The sequence below is a fragment of the Diplotaxodon limnothrissa genome, linkage group LG10, assembly GCF_057381915.1.
Source record: "Diplotaxodon limnothrissa isolate DT_005_m linkage group LG10, D_limnothrissa_male_GT1.1, whole genome shotgun sequence".
Taxonomy (NCBI): domain Eukaryota; kingdom Metazoa; phylum Chordata; class Actinopteri; order Cichliformes; family Cichlidae; genus Diplotaxodon; species Diplotaxodon limnothrissa.
Genome location: NC_140605.1, coordinates 2,441,091 through 2,466,673, shown reverse-complemented (window position 1 = coordinate 2,466,673; position 25,583 = coordinate 2,441,091). Strand labels below are relative to the sequence as shown.

Below are 25,583 nucleotides of genomic sequence, written 5' to 3'. Positions count from 1 at the left end.
TTAATACTCTTAATTCTCATGACTGAAGGAAGGAAAAGAAGGAAAACAGTATTTAGAAAATAAATAAAAATAAACGATGGCGCTCAGGGAGATTGGCTCACTGATTGGCTGGTTGCAGTTGGAAATAAGCCATTAGTGTCAATGCTGCAGAGAAGAAAATAGCTTGTTTCTTAGCTCATCAGGGAAACAGTTTTTGTCATAGGTGAAAACAGTGTCCTTAGCTCTCTCTGACAATGGTCATTTATTTGCTTTGGTTACATAACCTGTTGATTTGGATTTGGCAGTCTACACTCTGCATGTCTCGCACAGTCCGAGTAGTCATTCTTCCAGGAAAGGTATTAGAAGCCTTCCCTGGTACTCTCTCAACCCCCTCCACTCCTCGCTTGACCCAGACAAAAGTGACTTTACTCTTGTTTGGGTCAAGAGTGAGGCCACTGCCATAAAACAGAATAAAGCACAAAGCAACCTTGTAAAAATGTGAGCGGGACGGGCACAGAAGGGAGTTACCTGATAAGCCTATAACCAAAGGCCGAGACAAGAGCCTGGTTGCTTGGTTACCTTTTGAAAACAGACACGGGGAGTGCGTGCGTGCGTGCGTGCGTGCGTGCGTGCGTGCGTGCGTGCGTGCGTGCGTGCGTGCGTGCGTGCGTGCGTGCGTGCGTGCGTGCGTGTCTAAATCCAGCCTCCCTCTTCTGTATATGGATCCTCTTTTATAGCAGATCGAAACTCCTATTTCAGATTCATCTAAATGTCTTGAAACGTTCACTGTTATTAGGATAATATCTGTTGTCACTTTTACGTAAAGCTATGACAGTGGCAGCACAACCTGATCCATTATCAGCTCACACAGACAGTAATGACTGGAGGTCAACCTCGTCGTGACCCGTCAGTCTAACGCCACTCCCTGCCTCCCATTGGCTGAAACGTGTTGCAGTCGCCGTTTTTCTATTCAGCCGAGCGCCTTCCCCACCCAAAGCCCCTTGTCCTTGGAAATGAAGCAGGGGCACGTAGAATCGGATTACACTCCAGGGACACTGGTGTGTCCTCCACAATCTCACGATGGGGATGGCCGCGCATGAATATTCACAGCCCACACGTTAATATTTTAGCATGCCAGCCCTGTGCAGGCTCCCGCTCACCTACGTAGAAGTGTGAAATACTGAGCCCACCTTTACCTCGCCACATTACCTCTCTTCTAGCTTCCATTTCGTATCTGAATTATTAAATGAACAAATTATTGCCGGCTAGAGAATAAATGAAAATGATTAATAGTGGTGCCTGTTTGAGAGTCCTGTTAATGGGTGTGAGAGCACTTTGTATTCAGAGCTCATTGCTTTTTCACAGGGTTGAGAGTGAAGCTGCGTTCTGGGGCTGCTGCCAAAGCATTCTTGTAGGAAGATATATTGGCAAGGTTTATCTTGAACCCTTGGTCATAAAGTCAGTATTACACTGACGGATCATCGTCATCTTGTGTAGCCTCTGTCCAGCTTCTATAACACTTTGGCGTGTCAGTGTTGACATGGCATCATCAGCTGCATTACTTCAGTTCTATTATTCATTGTCCAATAATTGATTTGCTGGACTATGTTGTTCAGCTAATTCATTTGAAAAGCTGAGGGTGAATGTTTAATATTTTTGCTCAGTAAATTGTAACGTTGCGTACCCTGTAAGCTCTTAGAAAAAAACTGCAATGAATTGTATACATGTTATAAATAAAGCATAGGGGTTTGAAGGCTAAGGATGATAGGAGAGAGGGCAAGTAATCGAATGATCCAAGCTTGGCTAAACCTGAATACTTCAAATGTCAGCGCTAATTAGCTCCATGAGATGAGATGAGCATGTGGATGCTGACGTTTGTCTCAGACTTATAACATTAGCAAATGTTTTAGTGCAGTTTCTTTGTCTTATGTGGGATGCTCTCATTTTTACAGCAAGTTAGCTGGAACTATGAATCACCATCAATTCATGGCACTAACTATAGCAAAGTAAAATGTCCAAGATAAAGACAATGTTGGACAATACCTCCCACCCACTCCATGACATGCTGGCCAATCACAGGAGCACGCTCAGTGAGAGACTGAGATTACCCATAATGCTCCACTGAACGACACAGGAAGTCATTCCTGCCCGTGGCCACCTCCCTGTACAACTCCTCCATCTAACACACTGTAAACACTGGAATAGTTACAGCCTTTTTGCACACGCTCGTTTCTACTCAGTAATGTTGCTGTCGACATTCTTGATCATTATTTATAATCACTTCTGTCAATCTTTGATATTTATTAGGAATTATTATTAAATCTGTAACATATTGTATTGAATAGTCTAGTCCAGGGGTCCCTGAGGGCCGGTGTCCTGCAGGTTTTAGATCTCACCCTGGGTCAACACACCTGAATCACATGATTAGTTCATTACCAGGCCTCTGGAGAACTTCAAGGCATGTTGAGGAGGTCATTTATCCATTTAAATCAGCTGTGTTGGATCAAGGACACGTCTAAAACCTGCAGGACACCGGCCCTCGTGGGCTGGGATTGGGGACCCCTGGTCTAGTCTGTTACTGTACTGGAGCAACTGTAACCCACATAATGTCCTTAGGGATTAATAAAGTATGCTGATTCTGAAATTGGTCTTCTTTAATCATTTAGTGCGAGTGCATCTCTTAGAAGAAAAATATAAATAAAAATTGGGCCAAAATTAAATCAGCAGGGCAGTGGTTTCACTTTTACACCGTGTATATATTTCTGTTCATTAAAACTTCTTTGGAGTAAAATGATATCTTTATTCATCTGGCCTAAGTGCATTTCCTGAGTAGTTAAATTTCCACGTCCTGTCATGATCCCTGGAGTCTTTAGAAAGTCTTTTGGCTCGTTGCACCGTTTGAAATATCATTGTCTGCCCTTTGTGTCTACCTGTTGTCAGCACACAGCCTCTTGCTGTCCATGTAACCTGTTAGTTAAAACAAGGTCACAGTAGTGCCGATACTCTCCGCTCCGAGTCCATCGGTCATCATCGCCGTGTCGCACCGTTAGGGGGATAACCCTTAAAGCACCATCCACGACCGAAAGCACTAGTCCTATTTTTCTCCCCACATTACAGGTTCATATCCTTTTTGTTTTTGCATAACACTTTGAGCTAGACGTCTCATTGAGGGTACACAGTGTGGCAGACAGACCCCCAGGGTGCTGCAGGTAGTGGTGTGCAGCTTGTTCTAGCTTGCTTGCTAGGTAGATGTCAGCTCGACTCTACGTGTGCTTGAACCTCTGACAGATTCTGTGTGCGGTGGTAAAATAACAGGCCTATTGTGGTGTACTACTATATATTAAAAAAGTCTCCTTATCTTGTAAAGCAGACTTGGAAATTCACTACGGCGATACATTTTCCTCCTCAGCTGTGGTTTACAGTAGATGTATCATTTCCGAGATTAACATTGTGTATTGTTTTGTGTATGTCACATTATTATCAGCTAATGTGCAGGCATTGTCTTACACAGAGCTGGGTTGTGGGGCGATGATTATATTTTGTCCTCCAGCAGCGTTGCCCTCCCCCTCTTCTCCTCTAAGAACATTAGAGTTAATTGTGTGTCTAATCTTGAAAAATATTATGGCTCAGGAAAAAAGCTCCATAAGCAGAAGGTGGGGTGATTTTTGAGAGGTGGGAGAGGGGGTGAAGCAGCTGTTGAAGGAGCCATTTTTAGCACCTCGTCTCATTGAAAAACATTACGCATTGCCAGCTGCAGGTACGGTGAAAAAGGCAAATAAGTGGTGTCTGGAGAGAGCCTCTTTCTTCATTCGCTCCCACTTTTTTTTGCTCCCTGTGGTGCTGATTTCCAAGTGTGTCTTTGTCTGGCATTTAATCATCTTGTCAAATTATATACTTATGCTAATAACTCCAGTCCATGGAAAAAATTGATTTGTAATAAAAGCAAATGCGTGTTATCCTGATCGAAGCAGTTGTTACAGTGCTGCGATGGCTTGTATTTGACATTTGTGAATAATATTGAAGCAGTCGTGTGGTGAAATTTTATGACAAAGTCCCAATCTTGTTACGAGCGTTAAAGGAGAATTGATACAAAGAGGCACAGAATTAGATCCAGGAAATAAATCCAATTTGTTGTGACATTCGTTGCCTCATTATCGAGCTGGTGCTAAACCGAAGCCAAAGACTGTAATGAAAAATGTCAGAATCTCTAAAGAGGCCAAGTATTGTGTTTTATGGCATCAAATGAACGTCACCCCTTCAGACCCAGCTGAGATTATATCTCTCGGCTGGCCTGGGAACGCCTTGTTGTTCCCCCGGACAAGCTGGAGGAGGAGCTGGAGGAGGAGCTGGGCTTCTCTGCTTAGGCTGCTGCCCCCGTGACCCAGCCCTGGATAAGCGGAAGAAGATGGATGGATGTAATGTTTGGGTCGAAGAGATAATTAATATTAGATCAGACTAATCGAGTTCATCTTTGGATAAGGATCAGATAATGATAATGCAGTTTGATCTTCCCATGTAGGTGTGATTGACCTTTTCTTTATCTCGAGGGGCATTGTGTTATATAAAGGAAAAGAGGGCTGGTTTCAACTGGTGTGTTTCTGTTACGGTAGGGAAGTTGTGAATGTTGTGATTGTTTTATGAATTCAACAGGTCTTCATCGCATTTAAATAGGGATGGGTATCGAAAACCGGTTCTTGTTGAGAACCGGTTCCCACTGTTTCAATTCCTTGGAATCGTTTGCCACTTTTATAAACGATTCCCTTATCGATTCCAGTCGCCCCGAATGACGTCATCACGTTGAGTAGCGTCTTTTACCCAGTAGGAAACACAGCGCCTGAGCGGCACAAACGCTCAAAAGTTTGGTTACACTTTATGAGAAAGGATGACAACAGGGCAACGTGCAATACTTGCAAAGTAGAGATTTCATCAAAGGGAGGAAACACTACGAACATGCAAAAGCATTTGCTCAAAAAACACGCGATTGCGTTCAACGAATGTCGTGTTTTTGATCCGCTCCGGACTAGCGAAGCTCAACCCAGCAGCAGCGGTAGCGTTTCCACGTCCTCTCCCGTTAATACTGCAGGTAACTAATCAATTAGCATTGCACATTATGTTAGCGCGATTTACCTTATTACAAAACCTGCTATTACTGTGCATTTAGTGACCATGATGAGAGACACAGAGTCTGGCTGGCTCAGATGCTGGCAGTTCTCACTGCAGTCTACCGGTAGCGTCTCCTTTCAGGCAGGATAGACGAATGTCACCGAGCAGTGTCTAAGTTTGTGGTCAAAGGCTTGCACCCATTTGCCACAGCAGATGCCCCCGATTTCACTTTGGTAAGTGAATGTGTTTAATTGTAGGCAGGGACATTACTGTATATTCTTGTAATTGCTACAGAATAATTTATGTTAAACTTTGTTATTGCTACAGGAGAATATTTATTTTATTATTTTACATATACATTTTTTTTCCTGGGGACCCTGTGACACCCCATTGAAGAGCCGTAGGCTGTGGATCTCTTAAGATCTCACTGTTGGGTTTGTAAGGCCATGTTACTCCTAAATTTCTATCTTGTTCAAAGAGAAGATATAAAACACAGTTCTAAGCTAATCGACCTTAGTGTTCTCCTTTTTAAAAAAAAAGAATCGATAAGAGAATCGATAAAGAATCGAATCGTTAAACAGAATCGAAAATGGAATCGGAATCGTTAAAATCTTATCAGTACCCATCCCTACATTTAAATGACATTCATTTGCTTGCTATGGTTTTATAACCAGGTGTCCAGAACGAGTGTGGCTGTCTGCCATCTCCTCTCTCTCCCAGTAATATTCATTAAAACTGTCTGCTCAACCTCTTCTTCCTCTCAAGTCATTACTTCTGGCTCTTTGTTGGATGTACAGGTATGATGACCAGGACATCTGTTACAGTTGGAATAGAAAAGGCTAAGTGTCCGAACCACAGCAAGGTCAGCGAGCCACAACAGACATTTAATTCCTGCGTTGCATCTTACCGCCATGCCAGGAAATCGACAGCTTGCCCAGCTGCCCTCTGGAGAGATGAGACTGAACTGACATTGGCTCTGTGACTGGCTGGTTTATGATGGTCAGAACTCACATTACTGCACAACCTTAATTAAATGCTGCTGTTTTAATAAGCAGTCACAAAGGGGCAGCCCGGCTGCAGTTGTTGCTGGTAAGTTCCTGAGAAACCAGCTGTTAAGTGTCTTAATGGAGCCCATGTATAATTCATAGGCACATGCAGAGGTGCGTAGCTGGCTGGCCTGCTATGAGTGGCTGATAATTGCAAGAAGAAAAGACCCATCACCAAATCTCCAGTCACACCGGCACACACGGCACCCAGCTCCTTTAAAAAGTGGCAGGGGAGCATCACCTCCACATTTATTTCATTTGAGACAAGATTTATAAATGACAGCTGAAGCTATAACACAACTCAGCAGCTAGACCTGTAGATTAATGACCTGTGAACACATAAAATAGATCCTCTGTCTGCCTTCAATGTCACCCAACATTTTGTCAACTAATACAGCCTTTAGACAGCAGTCCTATGGTGTTCAGCCCACGTTGGTTCCTTACAGCTCTGAAGCTGTGGGACATCGATCCAGCAAGGAAAACTCATACTTGTGTTAGGTGTGTTTCCTTATACATCGCTGCCCAGCTGGGCCTCCCAGATGGATGTGTCTGAACTGTAGAGCTTTGCTTGTACCAGAAAACTTCTACAGTTTGCTAGTTTAAACTTTTCCACACCAAGGTAGGTAAACAGTTGTGTAGATTGTCCTTCACTGACATAATCTACTGTAGCTGTAAGCCTGTTCGAGATGCCCTTATAAGCAGTGTTTGGCTGCAAGTACAGTCTACTCAGGGTTCAGACCTCTTTAGATGTCATCAGGAGCCATCGGGGAGTTTGCTTCTGAGGCAGGTTTCAGGCGGAAACACTCTGCTGCACTCACTGCACACTGAGCTGACCTTGACAAATCTTCTGCAGGTGGAAGCTTGTTTGTAGCATTTTTTCCCTTTTTCCACACAAGTCAGAGGCATGGAAACAGTTACAACTTGGAAATCAAAACAAAAACTTTGAGATGCTGTACTCCTTAGTTTCTTATCAACAACTGACCTTTTAAAATAAGACAACTAGTAAATCATCCATGCAAGAGAAAAATGAAGATATGGTGGAAAATATACCTGAGTATATGTGTGGGACACACTGCACTTGGTTAGCAATCGCTGCAAATGGAAATCAGGAATGTGCAACAAAATTCCATTCATGTTTTTAAAGCGGGTGATGGAAAGTTAAGAAACAACCACAGTGGCCTGTGGGCTGTCGGCACATGGTTTGGCGTGTTTAATGACTTGTTTATTAAAAATAGCGCTGTAAAGAAACATATCTGAGGGGTGCACTGTGGAGCGCGTTCGACAAAGCCAGGCTTTCTTTGCATCAGCTGGCTTATCAAAAGCTAAACTCCAGCCAGAGATGATGAGTGGTTGTTATCAACTTTCAGTGTTAGCCCAGGCTTTCTGCTTCCAGCTCAGATAAAAGGAACATCTACTTCTGCACAAAATAAACAGATTGAGACAGACAAGACTCGCTCATGAAGAATATAAAACATTCTTGCAAAAATCTCCCCGGGGTAAAAGATGCTAACGCATTCCTCTCATTTTATATTATACCACTGAGTTGCTTTATTTTGGACAAATGACAGTAAATGTTCCTTCCTTGTTTAAAAAAAACAGTTATCAAGGAAAATGCAGCTGTTCCCAAATCAAAATGAAGTGAATTCCTGAGGATTCCAGCTTTGAGTCAGTTGTCTTCTCTTTTTAAAGCCCTCTGGGTGGAGAATATTACAGTAAATTAGAAGCAGAAATACAGCATTTGTTACAAATAACGTATGTTAATTTATTTGTTGCTTTTTCATTGTAATCTTGCAGAGATAAGAGAGGTGTGTGCAGTCTCTGCTTCATGCTGTGAAGTCCAGTTTAATGTGGGCTCAACAAATATCGATAGAAAATGTGCCTGATGTTTTCTAAAGAAGTTTCTATTTATTTTATTTCTAATTAGCTGCCAAATTACATAACTGCAGCTCGTAGCGTTCCTCCTGGAATATTAGATGTGCTCAAATCTGAGCTCTGCTTCTTTGAATGGGTTTATCTCGACTGTCCAGACTCTCTGCTTCTCTTTGAGTTTGACGGGGTTATCTCACGCCTGCGTAAAGAACTCAACATGGAGAGTAAATGTCTTCATGCTATGTCATAACAACATTTGTAGGCTTTCCTCTTTTGTACTGGATCGCTGAACTAGTGCTGTGAGTTATTTTTAACATTCCCAGTTGTGTCCTGTCACTTAACGATGTATGTCAACAGGAGCGGTCGTTTGGAGCTCTCTCCTCATGTCGAGGCTGAGAGTGTGAGCTCTGGGCATGAATAAACCCAGCAGTCGTGGTTAAGCTGTAACAACTGACAGTGTTTGCCTGCAGCTTCCTACAGGGCCCACCACTCAGGTGCCTCGACTACACCTGCCTTCAAAACCTCACACTGAAGAAGACACTACAGCATTGAAGTATCAGGTCTGTGTTTATTTCCTGCGCTGAGCAAAAACTGAGAAAAGAAGGAGGATTATCTGTCTTATCTTTTAACAGCAGCCTTATCTGGATGTCCTGCAGCGCAGTTTCCCCCACACAGAGGACAGGAAGAGACTGTCTGTGTTGTTACACTTTCACAAAGACCTCATTCTGCCTGGTCAGGGCTGCTTTGGACAGGATGAGAGGGTTTAGTCAGAAGGGAAGTTAAAACTGCATTTGAAAAGGAATTGATGTTTTAGCAGTTATTACAAAGTACTTTTTTTCATGTGCTTTTTTCGCCGGAGTCCTCGGGCAACTTTCAACACCAATCAAATATGCTTTGAATAGATTGCACTGCAGTTGGCCCCGTTGCCTGTGAACAGCCCAGTGTGGGCTGGATATGCAACACATTTGAAACTGTGTACTTGTTCAGTGTCCAGAAGACCACCATCGTGTAATGTCCTTCAGGCAGGAGACCTAATTTTAGACCAGAACCTGGAGGAAATGGCATGAGCGTACCCAATGACAGCCTCCAGAAACAGCCATACGTTTCTCTGCGCTGCACTGAAAATAACTCGATACTTTAATCTAACATAGCAGAGGACAAATGTGATGCATTCAAAATGTCAGCTGAAATTCTGGTCTTTTACATCGCTGGTATATCAGCTTTCTGAGGAGACTGTGGTCAGATTTAAAGTTTTAAAACATGCTGCACTCCTCCTTGGATGAACAAGGGAGGAATCCAGGAATTCATTTGAAGTCATTTCTGTTTGAATTCTTGTTGTTTTTTAGCCGTTTCTGCACCGTCTGCAGTCTGGACCGACACCTTAATCCTTTTAATGGTTTAGGAGTGCACCGTAGGAGTCTTTAAGTCTCAGTAGGTCTTTACTTAACATACATGTTGTTTATGTGTGGCTGATTTATCCAAGCAGCTTTAAGTTGAGCAAAAACGGCATCTCTGCATTGAAGCCGGTACGGTGGGAATTGTTCTCAGAAGAATGAGGAAATATTTCAAGTCAGACTGAAGTTCTTCTTACTCTTTGTTATTACTCCCACTGAGCATGTTACAGTCATCCACCTCACCTCAGACTGAGCGATGAAACTGCTGATCTCTGAATTTTCCCACCTGGAGTTTTTTGGTGGAATTCCATCACTAATGATTGTGAAAGCAGGCTGGTTGTAATCCCTAATTTAGCTCAGTGTTTCAGGAGAAATGTTCTAGCGCGATGTTCACGCTCTGTTGCTTTAAGCTGACTTCTTGAGTGTTCACCTCTCTCACATAATGAATCACACCCATGAGAAAACCTTTGTTTCGTTCACGCGCATATTTTTGTCGTTTTCTGCATTGCAAGTGCTCGTGCGTGCGTTTGCGTGTTCTATAAGCCATCGAATCTGAATTGGCTTTTAAAGCTGTCTGCCCATCAACAGTCTGAATGTAGTAGTTGCATCTGCTGCGATTGTGTCTCAGTGTTTGATCAGCAGCGCTGCCTCCTGATCGCAGCTGGCTTTGTGCCCTGGGGCCCGGACAAAGGCGGGGGTGCCGGCAGAGGCCTGGTCTCTATCAGACATTTTATTTGTTTAGGGGGTCGAATAGGCAGCAGCATGGCCGTCCCCCGCTCGCATTCATAGAAACTCCTGTGTCAGGAGAGAGACACCCCATCAGTATATCCCACTGAGACATGTGGTTTTCATTTTGTTGTTCATAGTAAGCTGCTGGAAGCTTAGAAGACAAATACCTCCCTTCTATAAACATTGGCGTTTTTCCCCCAGCAGCCTCACCCAACCCTCATTTGTTATGTATTGCATTAAAAAGGTTTTGCTTCACATTCTTAACTGAACGTGTCAGTAAAGAGTATTGTGAAAATCAATGAAACACTGCGGCCATATTTGTATCCGGGCTGTACAGTAGACAAACGACGCATATTTTAACACGTGCAGCAGATGCAGGTTTGATGTTGTTGTTTAGCAACACGTACCTAACACACATGCCATCATTAACCACGGGCTCATGATTGATTTAAATCCTTCAGCTGATCCGCGGCATCTCTTCCTCCACTAATGGGAAGTAAATGTCAGCAGAAACGCATGAATGCGCGTGTGCTGTCATGAGGCATATTTCTGTTTTGCACCCTTTCTCAAGTCATGCAAAATGCTTTCATGTGTTAACTAATTGCTTGCAGAGATTGTTTTTTTGCCCCTTGCAAAATTAGTGGTACATGATTTTGTAATTATCCCTCTGGCTTCTGCGACTGGGAAAAAGTGTTCCTGCTGTTTCAGTGCAACAGCTATGTTTGCATCCAGGTGAAGGGTTTTTATTTTGTTGTTTTTATACCAAGACCCACCAAATGCGCTTGAAGCAGCTTTTATTATTTAGCTCCACTGTGTTTTGCCTCTTTAATGTTTTACTTTCCTCCTCACATGGCTACTCTGGCACATTTGTTAATGTTTCCCACGAGGATGTTATCAGTGGGTTATCTGTGTGCTGCTCCTTGGACTGGCGTATTGCCTATCAGCTTTATGGCATAGCCAGGCCCCACACTGTCACCACCTCACTCTGTCACTGGGCTTCGACAAATCCTGAAGGACACAGGCCTTTTATGTGTGTCCCTGTATGTGCCTGAGTCGGTTTCTACAGGTCTCAGAGATGGTGGAGATGATGGGCACTGTTATCTGACTCTTCAGACTGCTTGAGTTAATTTGCTCTCTTCTCACATGGGGTGTAGGGAGGAGGGGATTTGGAATGGGCCAGTATTGCTTTTAAAGCTTCGCATGTAGCTTTGCAGTAGTTCAGGATTGCAGAGAGTTAAGAAAATCCCCCATCCTGAACTTTGGAAAGGGGATTTTGGTGTCCACACATGCTTAGGAATTCTATGAGTGGTTCCAAGCCTGTGATGACAACTTAATTGTCCATTAAGGACAGAGCTAACGGAAATTGTCCTTTGTGGTCCCTTTCTTCTTTTGTTGCTTCCTTCCCATAGTTCCTTTATTCCCTCAGTAATTTAACATCGGTAATGGTGAGAGTCCAAATGAACTTAAATGTACGTGAAAAATAAAATCATTATTAGGGCTGCCACAAACGATTATTTTGATAGTCGACTAGTCACCGATTATTTTTGCGATTAGTCGACTAATCAGATCCATTGGACGTAAAACGTACAGCTTATTGCACCAGCAGCATCTGCTCTTATATAACTAGCATTAGCTTACAGCTTTAAGTGTTTAAGGTATGTGCTAACTAAAAATAAAGACAAGATGATAGTTTATTAAATTTTAATGAAATTTGCAGATTGTTTCGGTGAAGTTTAATAAACTCCTTGCTATCTAAAATATAACAGGACACCGGAGTAAATTCTGGAGCATCTCACACTTCTGATGATCAGCTGTCTGCTTGACGTTTATTCAGCTGTGTAAAAACTATAACTTTAATCTCAGCCAAACCGATTTACTCAGGAACAAATAAAACACTGAAAAAAGCCAAACAATAACATTTTTAAGTTATCTAAGTGACTTATATATCATGTTTAACCTGAGTAGCGAAAGACGGCGGTGGGTTTGAAAACGATTTGCCGGGAGTCCGGTGTTCTCACGGCTCTAGTTAGCCTAGCCCCCGGCTAGCTATCGAGCTAGTGGGTAACAGACGTCTCCGAAAACGTCGGAGCGCTTTTGAAAATATGCGGTGTCTTGATAAACTGAGCCGATATTTGAGGTTTACACAGCTACATTCTCGCCTAAAAATATGTTAAACGTGTATTTTGTGACCCAGAAAGAATAATAAGAGTAACATTAAAACTAACTAGCTGCCGCCATTGTTGGAAACTGAGCAGGGCCGCGCTATGAATTCTGGGACACAGCTTCTTCTTCGGGGTTTAACGGCAGCTGGCATCGTTGTACATGCAGTGCTGCCATCTTCTGTTTCAGTCCGTTATTACACTCTTAAATCCTGCTACTTATTCCTGCGTCTTTTGGGATCTTACAAAGCTTCAAACGACGCGTCGACTATTAAATCAGTCGTCGACGATTTTGATAGTCGACGTAATCGTGACTAGTCGACTAATCGTGGCAGCCCTAGTCATCATCCTTAATCTGTTTTGAGCGGTTGAGTGATGTCATAAAATACCAGGATTGTTGGTCAGCCTCGCTTTTATAATTGCAGTAATTAAGAATTAGCGCCACATTAAATGCGCATAGACGGGTCACTAAATGGAAGCTTCACAGATACTGTATTAACCGCATCCCCCATAGGCTTGTGTAAAAGCTGTCAGACGACTGAGTAAAGTGCCTGTCATTCGTCACCCCTTCATCATTTAATGTCCAATTATGTCAAAACAGCCTTTAGGTCTTCCGCAATGGGGATTGATGCCTACTCTATGTGGCAAGTGGAGCTTTCAGGCTGCATTACGGCACAATCAGTATGGTTCAACAGTCCCAGCCCTCTGCAACACTACATAAACTCCTGCCAAGCTCGCTCTCAGGGCACCCACATTGCTTCAAATTGAATAGCTCCAGCGGGAATACTAGGGCGAGCATTCAGAGCCGCCTTTTTTGAGCTGCAACCAAGTTATGAAGTTATCCTCTGCCATTCCCAACATAATTGATGTTCGTCAGCATTGTCACAGGGGATCGGCTTGCCTGTTTATGATGGGTAAAGCGTCTGTGCGGTTTAATGTGCTCATTCCAGAGCCCCACAGACTGCAAATGTACTGTAATGAATTGCTAATGTTCATCCCACCGTCATTGCCTCGCTGGAAAAATGTGCCACGTTTTTCAAAAGCTCTGTCGCCGCTGTTTGTTTGTTCTTGCGCATGAGATTATTTTCCTTTCACTCGGTTGGAAATAATACTTTTTAAGATTGTTTTAATGTTTGTTTTTGTGGTTTCCAATGAGCTCGACATATTCCACCCACAGTGCTGCTTATGAGGAAAAAATGTAAATTCATACATGCATGTCTTATTTGTCAGATTGTTTCCTCTGCCATGCACTCTTATATGTGTGTTTTAGCAGCAGGCTGCAATACATCAGACTTGATTGAAATATCAAAACACTTTAAGCTTACGTCAAACCAAATGATAGTGTAACTGCATTAAGGATATGCAAACCTTAAAGAAAGTAAATCTCACTGCAGCGTCATTCACCTCCTTCGTCTAGCCAGGCTTTATTTGTAGCTGTAGTGACTGAAATAGTTGCTGCCTTTATCTCTCAGACTTCACAAGAAGCTTATGGTGCACTCTGACCTGTGCCAAGACTGAGGGTCTTTAGTTTGGGTCAGGAGATGTTAGCTTAGCAAATGGCGGAGCTGCTCTTTGCACCACATGTTGTCTAGAAGAGGGGAAGAAAGAAAAAACTATAAAAGTGATAGTCATGCTTTGAAATTATGCACATGAGAAGCTAATCTGTTCTGACTTCAGATTAGGTTAGTAGTGGACGTTGCTGAGATTTATTATCTTAGAATTATCTTGAATTATATAGATTAAAATAGAGAAATTAAGTTGAAATGTGTAAATATAAAAAATTTGCCTTTTTCCATTTCTTTAAAAACATGTCTTTCATTTCTTTTGTGCATTTGAGTCTGAAAGTATATCATTCGAGGATACATTCACAGTCCTGAGTCACGGCGTTGGTGAGAGGTTACAGCTGTGGGTCGTCTGCTAATCGGAAGTTTTGCGGTTCAATCCCTGCTCCTCTAATCTGCGTTTAGAAGTATCCCCGGGGAAGATACTGAAGTAAGAAAGCGCTTTGAGTGCTCAAATGAGTGAGTGATGAGTGTTCTGCTGGAGGTTTCTTCCTGTTAAAAGGGAGTTTTTCCTTCCCACTGTCGCCAAAGTGCTTGCTCATAGGGGTCATATGATTGTTGGGTTTTTCTCTGTATGTATTATGGTAGGGTCTACCTTACAATATAAAGCGCCTTGAGGCGACTGCTGTTGTGATTTGGTGCTGTGTAATTAAAATTGAATTGAATTCAAGTAGAGTAGAAAACCGTTGTATAAATATCAGTCTATTCAAATATATACTGAGCTACTTCAGGTCGAAGGACTTCTGTGATTGTCACACGTTGGTTGGTGAAGTCCATTTAAAAACTGGATGTGAAGTAAGCAGCTGTTCTGCTGAGAATCCAAGAGACACATTTCCATCACACGATGGGCCCATCCTAAAACCTGCTTTATCGTTTTATTTTATTTTCACACTAATGAGAAGCATTAAAGCAAAAAAAAATCTAGAAAGCTTGTCTTGTCTTTTGCCTGTAGACTCAGTGTAATCATAACCAGAGACGTGTTTGTAGAGATGAAGAGTACAGAGTCCGAGACTCCTCCTGTTAAAGGGGACACTGATGGACAGCTGCTAATGTTGAGTTAGCGAGTGGGTGAATGAGGAAGCGCTGTATGGCCTGGCAAACTGACTGAAGTCTGTACTATGAGCCGGTGTCTGCACTGCTACTTTGTAATGAAACCACGTGGATGTCTGAGTCGGTTCGAGCCGCATAAACACTTTCAAATGCTGAAGTAACATCAACTTCTTTTTATGAATCTTCCTGCCGTGTCCTCCTACTTAACCTCTTTCTACCTCTCTTTACCACACTCGCTGGCTCGCTCACTTTCCCCCTCGCTTCCTCCCATGCAGTCTTTTAAGCACCACGGCAACCTTCTCGGAGGGATTGGTTGCCAGGAGACAGGATTCGCTCCCCATTGTATGCTGACAAAGGTGGCGGTGAGGTGGGGGGGTTACAATCAGCAGGACTGTGGCGAGTTGGAGGCCTGTGGGACTGGCGCTTTACAATTACGGGTGTGTTGGAGACAGAGGCTGGGAGGGACAGAGAGGGGGATGAGTGAGTGAGATAGTGGTAGTGGGGGGGTACAGGGTGGAGCACGCTGACACCCTAAATTCCTTCTGCTCATTCATTCCTGGTCTCCCAGTAACCATGCTGGGTGTGCTGCGTCAGACAGTGAGTCGCTCACAGAGACGCAGACAGTCACGAATAGTTATTAGGATAGACTTTAATTAGCCAGCATGCACTCCCTCATTGCTCAGCTCTCCTCCTACATGCACACACAGCACACATCTTACTACAATGGCAGACTCTGAGCTCAAGGAAATAAATCTGTGGCTGGAGTCTTTGCATGACTGCGTTTACAACCAGCCCATTTTTCATAGTTTTCCTTGGAATTTAATGATGGCCTTCCTTATCACTCGATTATATTACCCTCAGGGAAGAAGGCCTGTTTACTTTTGCTCTGCTGCTGTTTCTCTTAATAAACACTGAAGCTCATCCTATATAAGCCGATGATTGTATACAGCACCGCTGCAGACTTTGACCTCAGTGAGATCATATCTGTTCTGATTGTGGTGTTTCACATCCTGAATACAGTATATGTTGCTCAACACTGTGTGAGCTGCAAACAGTGTGGTGTGTCTTGTGACATAAGGCATTTTTTTTCCTGTTGGTAATGTTGAAATTAGAGCAGGGCGATATGGCCAAAAATATTTATCACGATATATATTTGAAAATTTGCGATAACGATATAACTGACGATATAATTGATGCGAGACAAAATACAACTCCACAACATTACTAGCGCAAAAAGACAACCTTCCATTTATTTTCACTTAAACAAGAAGCTGGTTTTTATGTACATTAAAGCTTTATAAAAACGTAACAGTGCAAATGCAAATTCCTTGCTGAAAGTTTAACCAAAAGGCATTTCCAGTAGAAATGTGCTGACATATCCTGAGCATAACCATGTATAATATCCACTGAAGTTAAAAAGAGGTGCTTTGCAACATTAAACTGCAGTGTGCAGTACGCATTTTTCGGACCATAAGGTGCACAGGATTATAAGGCACATTAAGCGAAACAAAGCAGTCAGATAAATCAAACTTTATTAAACTCATTCTTCTTGCTTCCTCCACTTCTGTACCATTGATTCATTAATGTTGAATTCTCTGGCAGCGGCTCTATTCCCATGTTGTTGCAGTCTATTAATGACTAACCTCGTATTGTGGATGGATTATCTCAGTTGTTCTCCTGACTGAAGTTTGGTCCGTTTACAGCATCCTGCCATGCGATTGCATTTGTCTCTAACCATGAAGAACCTTCACGTTAACTTTTATAAGTGGAAAAGTGTTAGTGTTCGTCCTCCAGCTTCACTGTTTATGTTATGCTAACATAGCTGTGTCGCTAGCGATCATGTAGCACATCATTATATACCAGCTAGCCCAACTTCAGTAACCCTACAAACGTCACTGCTGTTTAGTTTCCTGTCTTCATTTATGTTGGAAGTGATAGCAGAGCTGTACGTTTGATTTTTTTCAGAAATCTCTCAGTCAGAACATGCTATATCATGCTTAGGTAACTAGCGAAACTAGCGAGCTAACTTCCGCTAGCTTCCTGCTAACTTCTAACTCCGTTAAATGTAATAACTTTTGTTTTCATGGATGCCTGGAAGTTAAACTTCATAGTTACACCTGGTAAAGCAGCAATGCTGATCGTTTTATTAAAGATGAAAGAATTTAGACAGTTTTTAACTCTTAGTGATGCTGCAGTGTTCGTTTGACCTGAAGCATACGGAGTTTAGGACCCAGATTACTCCCAGATTTAAGAGCATCTTAGTCCGACAAATATGACAATAACAACGGCCGCTTGCATGTTCTGCAAAAAAATGTGCTTTGTCGTGTATCTGACGGACAAACACCAAACCAGTTCCACATCACGGAAGTTGCACCATTTTTACAAACCAATTCTGGTTCATCTGTTTCACTCAACAATCGGCCATGTGCGTATGAAAACAAAGGCACTGCGCATGCGCGTTTTACTCCCATTCTATCGCGATATTTCATTTTCCTATCGTTGCCTAACATTATACCGGTATTACCGTGAACGGTATAATATGGCCCAGCCCTAGTTGAAATCATAACAATGAGCTCAACTGAGATGTCCTAGTGTATTTCTAATACACCCAGTGGGTAAATATTATTGATTTGTGGTCTTAAAGGCCCTGAAAACATCTTTTCACACTCACGGCTCAGTTAAAGTTTTTATGTATGGGGCAGATTCTTGTCAGTGATTGAAAGAAGATGGGGCCCAGCTAACGTGATGCCATATGCTGTGAGCTGTCGCACTCACAAGTCCTGATGTAGCAGATTGTCTGATTTTAAAGATGTTTCAGAGCTTTATTTTCAGCACATGCTTTGATCTAATTTGTTTTGTCATTTTTGGGCCGCATCAAACAACATGTTAGCATGCGGCCGTGAGTATGTGCATGAGCTGCACTGTTGTGTGCATGTTGTGTGTACACGGAAACACGGCTTTAATCAGACACAGGTGAAGCCAGTAAACTGCTGCATCCCTACTTGTGACATTCATCATCATCTATCACTTTTAGAAAGGTAGAAATCTCCCGTGCATGCTGCCTCTTACATCAAATCCAGTCTGTTTTTTGCTTTCATTAAGTCTAAAACTGTCATTTACCCGCGAGAGATCTCTGCTGGCGACCTGAGCGGCGCCGCTTCTACATACGCAGACTCTGCTGTTAGCTACAATAGCAGGAGGAAATAAAAGCTCAAATTCACTGCAGCTCATGGCAACTAGACCAACAAGTCTATTGCAATATGGCAAAACTCATGGGCACACCCCGGCTCTCTCCATTGTTTTATGTCTAAATGAAGCTTTGGAAAACAGTGACATGGAAGAGACGCTTGGATGACACTCTGGCGCTTCAACAGATCATTAAAGCTAGTTACGTTACACATTTAATGTCTGAAAAGGGCTTATGAATACTCAGATTACCTTATTTGCATTGCACTTCCTCTACTGGAGTTTATACTTCCTGAAGCAGGATTAAATGGATTTATATCATTGTTGGGGGGGGAAGCTGTGTCTGCATGTTGGGCTTGATGAAGAATTAAGAATACACTACCTGTGTTTTCTTTATCATAACATATTCTGTAGCCTATCACAGAATATGTTGTCATGGAGGTGTACAGGCAATCAAATGTGTCTGCCCGTTGAAGGTAAAATATCCTGAAATGGCATTTTTTCTCATTTGTGTGGTGCGTAATGAAAAAGGCCTCTAGCTGCACTGTAATTGAAACAAATGCTACCCAAGGCTCCAGATAGCTGCCATCGATTCAACAGGTGCATCATTACTCATCAGAGAAAGCAGTCGCTGCGATAAACCATTCCAGCTGATTGTTTTTCTCTCCTCTCTAAGCAACTTTAAAATGTGCTGCAGCTTCTTTAAGTGTTTGATGAATCGACACGGCGTTCCTTAATGCAGATGCCAGGCTGAGTATCCGCTTTGACAGTGACAGACACATATCTAGCTTTTCTCTATTTTGCTTCCCATTTCTCGTGCTTCTGCTGAAGGCGGCGGATCGTTCCCATCAAGGGCATCTGTCAAAATCTGTGGGCCGAAACAACCAGCTGCAGCCCCGGTGGCCATGGGAATAAAACTGAGCTTGTGCTATCATATCAAGTGCTCACATTCTCTGAGCTTCAGCAGTAGTGGGTTGGAGTCAGATTGTGACACTCTGTATGTGTTTAAGTTTCATTCTTTCGTCTGCCACAGGGGCATGAAGCCACTGAGGGATGGGGACTTGACTTGTAGCTAACGCTTTCTTTACCTTGAGAGCCTGGAAAACATATTTCCCCTGCAGTGAGCTGTCTCGATGTTAGAATTGCCACAATAGATATCCTGGTTAACCCTACTGTATGATGACATTGAAACGTCGGGGTTAGGCATCCGCGATCAGCTGGTTTGGATAACAGAATACTTTGAAGGTTAAACGATAAATTGTAGTGGTCGTAGTAACATCTACACCTTGGAAGCTGATTTTTTTTTTCCTTCCTTTGATTTTAATTTTTGCTGTTAATGTGTGTAAACAGTTGCCAGGTTTGGCTGCTGTTCCACCAAATACGTGTGCAGATTAGTCCGCTCCATCTGTCAGTTAGTATATGAAAGGAGCTAAAATGAGATGCAGATGTCACTATGGACCCAGCAGATACATTTAGTTACATGTGTTTGATGCTATTTTGCAGTATTTTTAAGTGTAACACGTTTAAAGCACTTTTTCGCAGCAACATATTGAGATAATTTTTTTTTTTTAAGAAGTTCTCCCCCTGCTCGTTGGTTGGACGGTGGCAAGCTGTCAGAAGGATTTTAATACATTGAGGCGGCATGTGACAACTCCAGTCTCTATGGGCTGTGCTCCTGCTGGAGCTTAAATCTCTTATTGAATAAAAAATCTTAACCCAGATGATGTCGCCCTGGAAATTATGTTTATTCATTCTAAGAATAAATGCTTAAGAGGCTGCTTCAGTTTGTCGTTATTATTATTATCACCATTCGTTCAGCTAAGCTACGATCTGCTGCGTTAGTCTTGCTTTACATTGTGCAGATGTAAAGAATATATATATCTGAGACAAAGAAAGATACAAACATGACATGAGTTGTAAAGAACAGAAAAGCAAAAATAATTTCTTTTGCTGTTTTATATTTATTTTTTGTTTTTCTGTCAGTAAATTTAAACCCTTTATGCTGTGATGCAGTGTTTTTAGCACAAGGCTTGCTCTCTTTACTGAAGCTTAGTGCAGTCACCCTTATCACAGACTCTAAGCTCTTTGGTCTCAGAATAAAAACTCCTGTCCTAATTATGAAAAACATGCTTTATTCTCATTTTTTCTTTCAGATGATGTTAAACAGAATATAAAGTCACCTCCAAAACTGTCAGTAAGCTCACAGTTAACAGCTCTTGCAAACGTAGTTGTCCTTGTGTTATTGTATATGTTGCCATTTGTGACTTTAATTAATGTTCTTTGCTTCCAGGGTTGACCTCAGGTCTAGAGATCACATCATCTTCAGCGTCTACGCCCACAGAGGCGGCCAGCGGACAGAGCGTGAAGCTGGATTGCCAGTTCACTCTGGCTTCTGAAGATTCTGGACCGCTGGATATTGAATGGAGCTTGGTGGCGTCTGACAACCAGAAAGACGACCAAGTGGTAAGTGTTTTAAAATGAAAATATGTGTGTGCTGTCCTTAATTCACGACGGTCTCTGGGCTATGAAAAGAGCTTGGGAAGCTTGAAGCCCTGACAGCACGTGGAGATCCTCCATTTAATGGCAGCCTCGTTCAGTGTTTAAATGTGAAGCCATGAGGAATATTAACTATGTCTGAATGAAAGAATGCCATCACTTTAACAGATGAAGCCAGCGGAGTGCCTGAAACAGCCTTTAGAGATGGTTTCTACTGTGGGACGGTCCTCTCCCGTGGCTCTCTGCTCTGCCACCTGTCACAAAGCTTTTTCATCCCTCTCTCCTTTTTTTCCTCCTTCCCTTGCGTTCTATGGCTTTTTTGTGAGCCAAATGTTATAAATGGGTCACAGCCTCATCATTAGGCATCTCTGTCCTCCACCCACTGTTGTTTCTGTCTGCAGTCCCAACCAGCCCCCCTCTCAGTCAGGTAGAACTGACTGTCTGCACAGTTTTGCCTTTAACTCTGTTTCTTTTTGCTGTGGCTCATTAGCTGGAGTGTGGGAGGAAATACACGTTCCTAGTATATTTGTGATTGTCATGATGAAAGCTCATTGCGAGCACTTTCAGCATGTCTCGTTTTTGTATGAACTGGCCTCTTCCTTGTGTCTGAATACAGCTGCAGAAATATATCAAATATCCCCAAAAAGCCTTTGATTCCACAGTTTATTGTCTTTATTACGTGCCATTTTGCTGGCTCCAGTGTCCACATGTGTTAATGTTTCCAAACCTTTGGAGGGATTTGGACAAGTCGGACGTCTCTCTCTGAACATATTTGTTCTCCTTGACCTATCAGATTTTTCTCGCTACATACGCACGCTCAGATTTGTGTAGCCGTTAACCAACGTGAAGTCGTGCGCACAGTAAATTCTTTGTAATTAGTGGCGTGTTAACTCCAAATTGCCATTTTTAATATATGTGACAGTGTTGAATAGAATTAGGCCAACCTGCTAAGAGCAAAGCTGCCGGGCCAGTCGGAGCAATGAAAGTTTTTAGCCAGAGGCTCAGAACCTTTGCTCACCTGAGCTGTGGAAATCCAAACAAAGGGAAAGGCTGCTGTCAGATAATATTTTTAAATGGAGAACTAGTCTGTAAGATCAGGACACAAGGCCGGGGTTGTATGGCATGTGTGGCATATGCCAGTGACCTCATTTGAAGCTTTTGTTCACATTAATGTGCTTTATGTTTGAGCTTTTCTCAGCATCGATGTAGTGGCAGCGCCTTTTATTTGACACATCCTACATATCGTCAGGATCTTTTTCAGGGTGGTGAAGCATAGCTAATGCATCCTGCTTTGTTAGGCCTCAGTGTGAGATGCCAGACATGCCTACAGTATCAGTCATTTGCATTTGGCTCTCATTGCCTGGCTACAGAGCTGCTGAAGGGAGGGCGTGCCCTGACTGAGTATTCACCACCAACGTGAAAACAACAGCAACAGAAAACAATTACGAAACCTGATGTCAGCAGAGAAAGAGCACGCAGCTCTATCACACAACCTGCTTCCTTTATCTTTGAGTGTAACAGCAGAGCCTTTTGTTTGTTGACGTTATTGAAACGGGAATTTCTGTATATTGAAGGATTTGTGTGTAAAAATGTGACAAGGTTTGGTGAAAGTTGAATCGTTTCTATTCAGAAGCTCATGGACGTGTTTTGTTGGACATCTTCAGGTAGAGGTTGAGCGCTAACCTCGTGAATCGGTTTGAGCTCGTCCCCTGAAAGGTGGCGGCGGCAGCACGTTGAGCCATCCGAGTCAGCAGCCTCAGTGGGAGCGCAGAGACAGAAGGGTGCTCCCCTTCAGCTATGCAGGTTGTTTAGATCATACAGGTATTGCTGCTGTGTGCTTTGCCTCTCAAATGAGCTGCAGCTTTTCCTCTTTCACTCCCCGAGTAACAGCGTCACATGACGATGATGTCATCTCAACGTGTGCTCCGTGAAACTGGCCAGTAGAGCTCTTCTTACCTCTGCAGCGGCCTACCGTTCAGTCACATTGAATGGTAGGCCAGCTGGCGCTTGCATCGTTACACAGCCTACCTGTTGTGAGATGCAGCACTTCTGTCCTTCTCCAGCTGGTCTAGTCATTTGCCCTTTAAGGTTTCATGATCTTTTTTTTTTTTTTATTATTCTCAAGGTTATTGTGCAGTTTATTTCTTTATTATTTTAGCTGGAGGTGTGCATGTGCATAAGTACTCCCATCTGTGAAGTAGTTGAGCCCAAGTGAGAGCTCTTGTCTGGCTGAGCTCGGGGCAATTTAATTTCCTCTTCACCGTGGTCTCATCTCGCCCATCTCTGTTATTGCTGCTGATGTTGTGATCCCCAGTGAAGTCAGAAGGATAGGTTTTCCTCCCCTGAGAGCCAAGAGGAATTTTACCACAATTACCTGTTTACATGGCTAATACGTACAAGATGAACACAGCGGGCACTGCGAGTTCGCCTGTCTCGAGAAGCCAGGCGTCCAGTTGGGAATTGAGAGGCAGGGCGAGTCGGCGTAGGCACATTAGAAGCTCGCTGACTCGTTCCCTTTGTTTTGTGCCTTGTGCTTCCTTTCAGTGCTCTGCTTCCTCTGATAGGTTCATTATTCCTCCTCTCCTCCTGCCGCCTTAACTTTCTCTCTGCTCGTCTCCACTCTGGGGTATTGCTGTGTCTGCTGTTGATCATGGCACAGAAAAGCCTGCTGATGACTGTCTCCATGGAAATGTGTAGAAGATGCCAGCGTCTGTGAAAGAGACTGAAAATTCTTTTCATTGTTTGTGTTTCTTGTAGCCTCTGTTCTTTTTCTGTGTGTTTCTGTTCCCCCCTCCACTATCTGCCCACTTCTAGCTACAAAGCCTCTCATTAGCTCCACCTGGCCTTTATTTCTAGGCATTTCCTTGCTGCTTTCAAGACCCAGACAGTTGTGTGCGTGTGTGTGGTGAAGTGGTTGGATAGAATTGGGAGCTTTGTTGACACAGCAGGTGTTGATTTAGCTCCACAGTGCTGGCTTTGTTTGTTCCACCTTCATTCTTCTTACGCACAGAAAGGGCAAAACAGCAGAGGCTGGCAGGCTGAAGGGCAGCCAGAGATAAGAGACTGTCCTTTATTGCTTCTGTGCATTTCAGCTGGTTCAGTAAACAAAGCCAATGCTTGCAGGAAGTAAACAACTTTCGTCTCAGCGGCTTTGTTCACTTTCTTTTTCTAGCAGAGTCTGTTTTATGTTTTCTTTGGTTTAAATGTGAATCTTTCCTTTGCTTTATTTCCAAAACAGATCATTTTGTACTCTGGCGACAGAGCCTACGAGGACTACGATACACCCGTCAAAGGTCGGGTCCACTTCAATTCGCCCGATCCGAAGAATGGCGACGCCTCAATCAACGTTCTAACGGTGAAGTCAACGGACACCGGCACCTACCAGTGCAAAGTGAAGAAGGCCCCTGGTGTCCGCAACAAGAAAATGCAGCTGCTTGTTATGGGTATGTAGGACGCTCACATTAGCATCAGGCTAGCAGTGTCCTAGCACTGTTTTTCCCTCACAGGGTCAATTCTCTCTGCCTCTGCTGTGGAAACGCAGCAGATCATACGCCCTTTGTCCACTTTGGCTGTTTTGATGTAATCCTTCCTAAGAGAGCATGACCTTCCCTGTGGCTGTAGAGCATTGCCCCTACGCTCGCCGCGATGGTGTCTAAAAGGATTATTCAGACATTCGAAAATATTTTTTTCTGTATTTTACCCATTTTAATACCTGCTTTGTACAATTATAACGTCAGTCAGGAAAAGTTATGCTTTTCCACTTAGAAACCTTAATTAACGGCTGAGCTAGCGACTGCATTGCTAATTAATGAAAAATTCCACTGTTACAAATCAGGCTGAAAGGAAGTGAATGCGCTCAGCTGTTGTTTTTATTGCACAGAGTGAGATGGGTGACACATCATAGTTGTATAAGTCAGTCCCGAGGCAAACACACTCACAGTGGCCTCACTGGTCAGTCAGGCAGCTAAATGATGTTGAAAGTGAATCGCCTCCCGAAACCAGCTCGCTATTTGCATGTGGGGAAAAACAGCCTACACGTGTAACACTAGTGTGTGTGTGTGTGTGTGTGTGTGTGTGTGTGTGTTGTGGGATAAGCTGTGTATTTAGCTGCTGTGGAAGCTCTGTTATCAGCACAGTTTCTGTTCTAAAGATAGCTCCAGAAATGGCTGCCTCTCCCGCTGACGCGATATCGTGAAGAAAAGCGAGCGCACCGCACCGACTAGCTCAACCAGAAAAACACGAGTTGGTGAGAAGCAAACTTGTGATGCTGCAGCACAAAGCAGTTCTCTAATAAAGGGTGAATGCTGCAGATAATTTGGCCAAAAAATGTGGCAGCATCTGACTCGAGAGGCATCGACGAGGCCTTCGGGGGGGCAAACAGAAAAACTTAGTCACTGCTTGAGTCGTCGCTAATACGTTTGACTGCGCATATGCTGTGATAGCTTCTCCTGCCAGCTATGCTTCTACATTTTTCACCAGTGAGGGAGATTTTTAAATTCTCATTTATTTGAAATTTTGGTTAGTGTTTGAAAAAAACAGCCTAGTGTCGTATGAAACAGGCTGCATGCAGCACAGGCAGTGGTTGATCTTATGATGCATGAACTAGAGATGGACCGATCTGATATTACGTATCGGTATCGGTCCGATACTGACCTAAATGACTGGATCGGATATCGGAGAAAAATAAAAAATGTAATCCGATCCATTAAATATCACGAAAGCACCTCACAAAACTTGCAACACGCCGTAACTCACCTCAGAACGTTAGCACTCGGAGCAGTATGCATCACGTGATAGAGCGGCTGTGGCATGCGGGACCTGTCGGTGCTCTGGATAGCATTTGGAGCTTCGCTAGCAACCCGGCATTTCATCTCCGACAAAGTTATCCCGAGAGAAGTAAAGCAAGTGTGTAAGTCCATCTCTGAATGTTTGTAAAGCATTCCTGCGTTAAGCTTAACAAGCGACTGCCTCTCCTGCTGCTACTTCAATCGTGAAACTGCTTAACGATCA

The 25,583-nt window shown here is 43.1% G+C and overlaps 1 protein-coding gene across 1 annotated transcript in view; it reads left to right on the top strand.

Annotated features, from left to right (window-relative positions):
• Positions 1–25,583, top strand: part of cxadr (CXADR Ig-like cell adhesion molecule) — a 40,576-nt gene that overhangs the window by 6,617 nt on the left and 8,376 nt on the right. The window contains exons 2-3 of the mRNA XM_085364257.1: positions 20,368–20,540; positions 23,812–24,016. Coding sequence (XP_085220383.1) covers positions 20,368–20,540; positions 23,812–24,016 — 378 coding nt within the window. The remainder of the gene's footprint in view (positions 1–20,367; positions 20,541–23,811; positions 24,017–25,583) is intronic.